At 50.2% G+C, this 10309-nt stretch overlaps 1 protein-coding gene across 1 annotated transcript; it reads left to right on the top strand.

Annotated features, from left to right (window-relative positions):
• Nucleotides 1-466: 466 nt before the first annotated feature.
• On the top strand, nt 467-3010 carry BGZ61DRAFT_484402 (uncharacterized protein; the record flags this gene model as incomplete). Its single annotated transcript, XM_046249605.1, has 3 exons — nt 467-684; nt 751-2694; nt 2986-3010. The coding sequence occupies 3 exons, from the start codon at nt 467-469 to the stop codon at nt 3008-3010; spliced, it is 2187 nt and encodes a 728-aa protein (XP_046097231.1).
• Between the last annotated feature and the right edge of the window lie 7299 nt (nt 3011-10309).

Genomic DNA, 10309 nt, shown 5'->3' with positions numbered 1-10309 from the left:
GATGAAGAACATACCGGTTACTGAGCCACTCAGCGGAATCCTTACTACTGTTTGTAGTCGGCCCGCCTTTTTCCTCCAAAGAGCCTCCGCCGCCCAATCAACGTCCGTTTTCCTCCTCTTTCGTCCAAAAAGGGAACGTACCATCAACGCGCCGACCCCGCCCCGCCAAAGGACCGCCATTCGCCTTGCCTCTTCCTTTTTCATCGAAAAAGCCCCTTAATTTTATTCTTCACCGGGATCGCAACCATGAACTGCGCACAGGTTGCCCGCCGCGCCCCCTGGGGAAATGAGAATCGTACATAGAATAGGAGGAAAAGAATAGAGCTATTGCAAGGAGACTGGACTTACCACCGCCACCACTACTACTACCACTACTACTACTACTCCTCTTACATAGTATAGTACTTTATTAGGTGCATATATATTCTATTCCATCATCTATTATTATTTATAATATATCGACACCATGTCCCTACCCACGCTTCGGCCTGCCCAAGTGCAGCAGCCACCGCCGACGTATCTATCGACTCCGCCACCTACGAGCCCTGCCTACGCGCCGCTCAAGGACGGCCCACCCGGAAGATGGCCAGCTGCGCCCACGCCTATACGAAGATACAACGATGTATTGCTCGCGCAGGAGACGGCTGAGGACCGTCGCTTGCAAGCTAGAGCCGACCGGATATGGTGAGAGAGCCAAGAGTACTCGTGCGCCGAAGACAACGAGACGACGCCTTGGCTGAAGCATACGAGGTGGCCAGAGCTGTTCCGGAACCGACCGCTCGACATCATCACAGCCTCCGCGAGGCAGCCCGCTCGAGGCCCCAACAGGGACAACGAGGACTATCTGCTCGGGGCCTGGCGAGGTGTGCCGCATCGGAGCCCCGCGGCGGCGGAGGCGCGGCTGCGTGTCTTGATGCGTGCCGTCGACGACGTCTTCGATCGAGCCGAGGCCACCCTGGCGTCCACGTCCTACCAGTCGCGCTGCTGGCTCACGAGCTACCGGAAGGGCGCGTTTTGGAACCGCCCGCTCCGTATCACGCCGCGGCGAACGGAGGAGGGCTATAAATCGAAGTGGAAGCGCTTCATCTGCTACATCTTCCGGGTCCTTGCGCTAGAACCGCGGCAACGCCGGCAGATATATAACGTGCCGTTACGCGCAGATGACATCAAGATGATGCGCTATATCTTAGGCCTCGCATCGCAGCTCGCGGAGGGAGGGGAGGACGGCGACAACGAGAGCGACAATGAGAGTGACAATGAGAGCGACAACGAGAGCGACAACGAGAGCGACAACGAGAGCGATAATGACGAGGAAGAAGAGGACGAAGATAATGAAGATACTGATGGCGATGACGACGACAAAGACGGCTCACAGGACGAAGGCGAACAGGAAGACGACAAGGAGGATCACAGCTCGGCTCAGTCTACTTTCCGCCCTCATAGAGGTACTCGGCTCGAGCTATCCGAGGCACTCTTCCAGCTCTCGATGATGTTCTGGACGTACCAAAGCCAAGACGGGGTAATGGCCTCGTCGACAATAATACATTTCACGGCGGTTATGGGAGTCCACCGTTCCTCTCTAGCGTACCGTGACGCATATAACTCGACACCGGATCTCGCAGCCCTCATATGGGTAGGGCGGCTATTCTTCCTCGAGTATAGCCTGCCGCTATATAGCTACGACACCCTCGCGTATGTCTGGCCGGCCCGACGCACTTACCCATCGCAGCCAGAACGTCTTGAGGCGATCCGGGCAAAGTACATGCTAAGAGGTTGTCATTCCCCTCTTAGCGAGCTAGTCGAGCTAAAAGCTTTCGGAAAAAGTATTATTAGACAGGAAGGTTCTCGGGGTAACTTAACCTGGGCTCTAGACGGCCGCTCGTTCACGATCGGTGACGACAAGGTAGTACGGCTGTCCGAGTTCTGCGCCACCTACCAAGCCGCGATTGCACAAGTACGAGAGCTAGTCGCCGAGATGATGCTAGGGTGGGAGCCTACGGTCGACCTCTCCACGATCCGCGACGACCTAACCTGCCGGCAGCCGGGCTGGTGCTTCCTCGATAAACCGGAGAATAACCTAGCGGGCACCTACAAGGCGATGGCACGCCGCGCGTGGTCTTCCTCCTTCCGCGGCCAGGCCCTTGCTAAGGCAGGCCACTGGTTGCCCGGCCCGTGCCTGGCATACCTGGGAGCGGGCGTGGAGCTTACCACGATGGGCTTCTCCGCGTCCCACGTAACGGCGGGACTACCGGGCCGGGGCACCGAGACGACGAGTATCCGGTTTCGAAACACAGAATTAGCCATCAGGAACGTCTTCATCTGCGAGGGACGGGTTATCGTTATCATTAGCTACAACAAAGCTCGCGACTCAAACAACCACGCCTTCTATGTCGTGCGCTACCTTCCGGATGACCTAGACTCTTCTATATTCCTCTATCTAGCTTATATCCGGCCATTCCTCAACTTCCTAGCGAACCAGCTCGAGCTACCGCAGTACCATAGCAACAAGTTCCTCTTTCCGGACCCAAAGCATGAGAAGAGGCATCTTACCTCCATACAGGCAACGGCGGCCCTGAGGAGCCTAACCCAGGATCTACAGACGCCGTGGACGATATTGCTATATCGACAGGCGGCGATTGCTATTGCAAAGCGGCATATTAGTGACCTTATAAAGAAGAGGAATTTCTACTACCCGTCCGACGCTAGCACGCCAGTGTGAACGGCCTCTAGTAACTGTATTCCAGCTATCTAGTCCAGGATGCTATTTACATCAAAGATGAAGAAGAAAGAAAGAAGTTCCTAAATGCCCCTGAGCTGTGGAACGATTTCTCATCCCTGGCGCGCACGAGCCAAGTACGTCTTGTGGCACAGCCGCAAGGATATGGGCCCTGGCCCGTGACAATTACTTATAAAAATTCAGTTTATAATATATAGTAAGAATAATTTAATTTTATCTCTAATAGTTAATATTAATATAGTACCTAGGTTACCTAATTTCCCTTACTATTAGTAGGCTAGGTTTAATAACTTTATAATAAGAGTAACGTGCATGATAAGCGAGTGAGCCAGACAAGCGAGTGAGCCACCTAACCTGTCACGGCACCAGACTTCCCGGTAACCCTAATCCTGGGTCTGGTCCCAGCCCCACTAGCTAGCTGCACTTAGCCTCGAGCTCCAAGCTCCCGTAGCTCTTGCCTCTTCATGGCACAACAAGATACCTTCACCCAGTCCTAGGTTTGCCCCGTGACATAACCACAATTTCGCGGCCACCCTCATTCAAATTAACATTCCTCAACCGACAATAATGAGTTCACCCAATAACGAAAGGAATATGCTCTTAGCTATTCAAGCTATTCAAAACGACCCAAATCTAAGCGCACGAGCCGCCGCAAAGATCTATACAGTCAGTCGGGCTACACTTAATCGACGGCTTCAAGGAACAGCCTCCCGACGCGATACTATACCCAAATCGCGTAAGCTTTCAGATCTAGAAGAGCAGACAATTGTTGAGTATGCCCTTGATCTAGATTCGCGATCATTTCCTCCCCGGCTTTGTGATGTGGAAGATATGGCCAATCGATTACTTGCTGACCGCGACGCGCCTGCGGTCGGCAAGCGCTGGGCTTCAAACTTTGTCAAGCGACAACCAGAGCTGAAGACGCGTTTTACGCGTAAATATGACTATCAGAGGGCTCAATGCGAAGATCCGAACATTATTTGGGGCTGGTTTCAGCTTGTGCGGAATACAATCGCGAAATATGGTATCGTGGAGTCAGATATCTACAATTTTGATGAGACTGGGTTTATGATGGGCATTATCTCAACTGGAATGGTCGTTACGATCGCTGAACGACGTGGGAGGCCGAGAATGGCCCAGCCAGGAAATAGGGAATGGGTTACTGTAATCCAGGGTGTTAATTCCCAAGGGTGGGCGATCCCGCCGTTCATCATTGTTGCAGGTCAATATCACCTTGCAGCCTGGTATGATGAAAGAACTCTACCACAAGACTGGGTTATCGCAACCTCGGATAACGGCTGGACAACAAACGAGAGAGGCCTAGAATGGATCCAGCACTTTGACAAGCATTCAAAGGCGCGTTCCTCTAGCTCTTATCGCCTTCTTGTGTTAGATGGGCATGAGAGCCATCATTCCACCGAATTCGAACTGTTCTGCAAGGAGAATAAGATTATTACTCTCTGTATGCCACCGCATTCATCTCACATCCTCCAGCCACTTGATTTTGGTTGCTTTGGGCCACTTAAGCAGGCCTACGGTCGACAAATCGAGGATATGATGAAGACCCGAATCACCCATATTACCAAAGTTGACTTCTTTCCTGCATTTCAAGCTGCATTCCGAAGCGCAATATCGGAAAAAAACATCCAGGGAGGTTTTCGAGGTACAAGACTTGTTCCCTATATCCAGAGAGTGTGCTTTCTCGCTTGGATGTAAAGTTGCGGACTCCATCGCCTGCAGAGGGGGATCTCGAGCTGCCCAACCTCTGGGTTCCAAAGACCCCAAACAACCCGATTGAAGCTACTTCACAAACTGATTTTATTAAAACTCGAATCAGCCGTCATCAGGGAAGCTCTCCGACATCTATTTTAGCTGCCATGGATCAATTTGCGAAGGGGGCGCGAGGAATAATGCACCAGATGGCATTATTGAAGGCAGAGGTCAGCGAGCTTCGGGAGGCAAATGCGACACTTAGCCGGCGGCGCAGGGCGAAAAAAACACGTCTACGACTTTCTGGGAGCATGACAGTAGCTGAGGGACAGGAGCTACAAGATCAAAGGGAAATTGCTGATCAGATACAGCAGGAAACGCAGCAAAGTGGTGGTCGGGAGAGGCGGACAGAGACAAGGGAACGGCGATGTGGAAGATGCAGAAAACCCGGGCATAATGCGCGTACTTGTGAAATTGATGTAGATGCGTCTGGAGAAGAGGATGATTATTGATTTTAATTGATTTTGGGTATTGTGGTTGTTTTATTATGATATTTACTGGCGAGGGTGTGGTTTGGTGAGTCGCTCGCTTGTCTGAGTCGCTCGCTTATCATGTACGTTAATTGCGACAATAATTGCGACAATATTTCAGGCCAGTGGCGTCGAAGCGTACCGCCCAAATAGGAAGTATCGATGACTGTAACCCCAAAATCACCCAATCAGATTGGGCAGTCTGGGTCCACTCATGCTCAGCACACATCGACAGCAATGTGAGCTAGGGTCCCTGGATGCCATTACATCGTCAGCCGGCTTCATCCCAGACATTGGGACTCGAAATGATCAACCATGCATCGCGGCACTGACAGACGAAGGTCCGCACACCTCCACTACCACGGGGCACCCGACCTCAGGAACCTCACGGAGCTCACCTCCACCTCGGCGCGATTGACGTGGACGACTCCGGCAGTGTTGCTAATAATATGACAATAAATATGGTTAGGCAAAAATATGCTTGAAATGAAGGTACATCAAGAGACATAGAAAATTGGCTGCGTGCGGATGTATCTTCTTTTTGCGTCTCAAGGTCGTTTTTGCTGGTCAACGGACCCCCCGTCCGAGGTACGAATTGCGGGGACGGCCGACTTGAAGGCCCCTAGTACTCATGGGTTTTGTCAATGACTGAACCCATTTACGCACGAGACGTAATGGATATGTGGCCGCACCATCCGTTCCTTTGCATTGTCGGTCCCCTAGGCCGCTTTCCATCACAATTGGTGCAGGCGCCTTCCCCGTATCTGTGGGAAGCGAAAGCTGACGGCCTGGGTGCGGTTCATCTAGTGATGTTTTGCCGATGTAGCACTCCTCGTCTCGTAAGGCATCAGCTCGGCAGTGGTGGCAGAAGGAACGTTGCGGTGGGGCGACCGGTAACCCTTGTAAGATATGATATCTGCCGTATTTGTTAGCAACGAACGCGGAAGTGTGTGAACTTCGGTCGAATTGCATTCGCTGCCAACCAAGCTTGGCGCCTATTTTCTTCAGCCTGCTAGCTTTTCGTCTACGTCGTGAACCAGTGGCGGAAGAAACGCCATAGCTACACTCAGTTGTCAGGGGTATGGTTGAGAATGTCATGGGCTCAGTGTTAAGAGAGACGGTCGAGCTACCGCTGTCGGCAGTCATGCTATGGTCAGCACTGAGGATATCCTTCGGAATCCCACACAGTAGCAGTGTTGCTAATAATATGACAATAAAACAATATATTGCAATACATACAATACAATATGCGTTTTCTGATATTGTACCAATATAATACGCAGGTTGTGATATTGTGACAATACAATATAAGGTTATCCCATACTGGCAATATATCGTCTGTATTGGCTGGCGGATCTTCGGGCAAAATGCACTTGTTTTGTTGACAATTAACGTCGACATGTGGGGACGCGTGCGAAGAAAACGCGTAACTGGTTTATTGTTTTACGTCAGGGGCAAGAAAACGCATAGTGAAAGTATAAATTCATGGTCTACAGGGTAGGGTATCGTTCACGGGCAGCCCCTCGAGATCCTCTTCTGTCACTCTACAGAGGACTACTGACAACCTCCATGCCTCAACAACGCCTGCGTTTTATTCAAACGTCGTAACGAAGAGGGTTGTCAATATCAGACGACTTTTCGGAGCTCTCCAGTCAGCAATTACATGACCCAGACGAGAGCCAAACCTCCAATTGCTAATTGTTGCGACCTCGCACAGTCTCTAGAACCTCCTTGGCCAAGCCAAGAACATGATGGGTCTTCTCCTATATGCCAGACGAGGAGATAGAGACAAGATACTACAATCAACGGACCGGAAAAGAAGAGTGGCGCTGTAAGCATTGTGACAAAACGTATTCCTGTTCTGGTGGAACTGCCGCTCCAGCCAAGCACCTTACAGATCCTCTTCCTGATGGTCATGGCCTCCCAAAAGGCGCCCCCCGAACAGCTAAAGTCATAAATATACGAACTATTCTCGAACAAGCTCGTTTTACGGCCGATGAAAACCCCCGAAAACGCCGTCGGCTCAACGATCAATCCGGAGACTCGATCGACCCAAACCAGCTCGAAGTGTTATACGTAAGGTTTATTACGGCCTGTTCTCTCCCATTTCGGCTTGTGGAATGCCCAGAGTTCCGAGCACTCTTGGCTTGCCTCAATACCGATATCGATACTTGGCTTCCAGATACACACGAGACCATCAAGAAATGGATTATGCGGCAGTATGAAGGCCAGAAGGAGAAGGTCAAGCAGCGCATACAGTCGGCAAAGTCAAGGATTCATATCAGCTGCGACCTTTGGACTTCTCCCAACTCTTTGGCTATCTTAGGCGTAGTCGCTCACTACCATGCCCCACCACCCTTTCGGACGCCCCACCCTTTCGGACAGCAAAAAATCCACCAGCCCATATAAAACTCAACCACATCACTTATAGAGATTAGGCTCAAATTTGAAGTTATTCGCAAAGCCGTCGCCTTCAACGATTATAAAAATGACTGAAGATCATTATACACAATTTGTTTGGTTGATTGGGACTCTGGGGAACGTGCGCACCCTGTCCTGCAATATTGGTTGACAGCCACCAAATTTCCTCCTGAATTCACTCGACTCTCTTTCTCCCAATCTTCAACAATGTCATCACAATGACTCGTAAAAGGCCTCGACACGTTTATTCAGAAGAAACGATTGCTAACGCTATATCAGACGTCACAAACAAGCGTCTATCCCTCACCAAGGCTTGTCAGAAGTGGGGAGTGCCAAAGCAGACCGTCTCCGATAGACTCAACGGACAAGGTGCCTTAGCCGATCAGATTCAGCCAAAAGCACGTCTCTCCAAGAATCAAGAAGCTCATTTAGTCTCCTGGATTCTTCGTCAAGAGTCTTTGGGTTATGCTCCCTCTCACAGTCAGATTCGTGCCTGTGTCGTGGCCCTCCTGAATCAACAAAATGACAAAGGGATATTGGGGGCCAACTGGGTAGCCAGATTCATCAATCGTTATCCAGAGATCAAGACCAAGCGCGGAAAACGTCAAGAAGCCAACAGGTTTGACTCATTCACTCCTAAAGCCGTGAACTGGTACTTTGATATCCGAGAAAAGGAATATGGATGGATCAAACCGGAGAATACCGTTAACATGGACGAGGGAGGTATTATGTCCGGTTTTGGTGGGTATTCATGCCTTTATTCATGGGTGTAACTGATCAGATTGATTCCATTAGGCCTGGACAGTTTGGTGGTTGGAAGTGCAGAGCCTAAGAAGAAGGCATTTCTTAAGAGCTCCCAATCCCGTACCTGGACCTCATTCATTGAGGCTATCACCGCAGACGGGCGTGCTCTTAAGCCTGGCATCATTTTTAAGGGCAAGGAACTCCAATCGCAGTGGTTTTTGAACGAGTTTCGGAAAATAGCTGATTGGCATTATATAACCTCACCCAACGGGTGGACGGACAACCACATCGCCGTTAGGTGGCTTGAAGAGGTGTATATGCCACAGACTAAGCCTGCAGATGCCTCTGACGCCAGACTTATCATCATGGACGGCCATGGAAGTCATGCAACGGTGCGTTCTTCACTTCTATTCCCAAAGGTCAATGTTAACATGAAGTGGTAGGACGAGTGGATGACCTTGTGCTTTTTGAATAACATATATTGTTGTTATCTCCCTGCTCACTGTTCTCATGGCCTCCAACCATTGGATAATGGAGTTTTTAATGCCATGAAGACGGCATATCGAAAAGAGCTTGATAAGTTGGCTTCTCTCACGGATTCCGCACCTGTTGATAAAGTCAATTTTATACGGGCTTATGCCAAGGCACGGGAGATCGGGATGACCCCAAAGAATGTATTATCCAGCTGGAGAGTAACTGGGAATTGGCCAGTCTCCAGGGCTAAGGCATTGAGGCATCCAGAAATTCAAGAAGACAAGGCAGAGAGGCCAGAGAGTGAGCCTCCAGAATCTAGTCCTTATTTGGGCTCAGACGATACACCAAAAGTCGGGCGTCAAATCCGTGATTTGGGCAAAGGCAAAACCCCTAGCACTCGACGACGATATAACATTATAGCTAAAGGCTTTGAAGCCCAAGGACAACTCATTGCGGCCCACAAAGTCCAAATTGCCAGCCTGCAGGAGAAGGTAGCCCGGTTGGAAAGAGGAAAGAAGAGAAGGGCCATACCGAACCCGAATAGGCGATTCATTGCCCTCAGCGAGGCTCTGGCCCAAGGTGAAGGGATTACGGAAGTTGTAGATGGCGGATTGACTATTGTGGTGGAACTTGACTCGGACGAGGAGGCGAAATCAGACGTGGAGATGGCTTCAACAATTCAAGTCGCGACGGTCCCGGAGTCGCCTCAAATCACCACCAGATCGGGTAGGGTCATCAAAAAACGACGATACGAATAGAAGAGTCAATTCTCTACAAAATGGTATATTTCATTTGTGTATAACCTCAAAATTGATTAGCTACCTGGTCAATTCAATTGGTGGGTTTTTGGTGGGAATGGCCTCAGCTGTTAGTCCGAAAGGGTGGTGCGTCCGAAAGGGTGGTGGGGCATGGTATGTTACGGAAGACGGTCAGCTGGAACACCATGTCTTGGCCTTGAAAGACATCGACAGTGAGCACGGTGGTTCTCACCTTGCAGCGGCAGTTTTGGAAGTGGTCGATGATTGGGGGTTTGCTTCAAAACTTGGATATTTCGTGATGGATAATGCAGGCAACAACGATACAATGATGAGATCTCTTTCTCTTGGTCAGTATGACGCACTATTTCTTCGGATTTGCCCTAACATTCACAGGCCGTCTGCGCCGATTTGACATTCAATACGACCCCAGATCTCACCGCCTTCGCTGCCAAGGTCACATCATCAACCTCGCCGCCAAAGCTTTCCTTTTCGTTACCGACAATGAGAAGCTCGAACACGACGATCCTGGTACATATAATGTGACGCTAAAGGAGATCGAGGCATGGCGGCAAAAGGGTCCTCTTGGCAAGCTTCATAACTTTGTCGTTTTCATCCAACGAAGTGTTCAGCGTTGCCAGAAGTTTATGGCTATTAGCCATAACCGCAAGCTTGCGCGAGATAACGACACGAGGTGGAGTTCGTGGTATATTATGCTACAAGCGGCCTTGCATCTTAGGGACGCAATCGACGGGTATTTTAACAAATGGGCGGAAGCAGATTGCGCTGGAGACGAGCTCTCTTCGGAGGACTGGATCATCCTCGAGAAGATCAAGTCCTTTTTAGAGAAGCTCAAAATGACTACCAAGGCTCTCGAGTCATCGTTTGCAACCCTCGACAATGTCCTCTTGGCTATGGACTTCGTATTGGCACAATTC

The sequence above is a fragment of the Ilyonectria robusta genome (assembly GCF_021365365.1).
Source record: "Ilyonectria robusta strain PMI_751 chromosome Unknown BGZ61scaffold_30, whole genome shotgun sequence".
NCBI lineage: Eukaryota > Fungi > Ascomycota > Sordariomycetes > Hypocreales > Nectriaceae > Ilyonectria > Ilyonectria robusta.
This window is presented reverse-complemented; position numbering and strand designations above follow the sequence as displayed.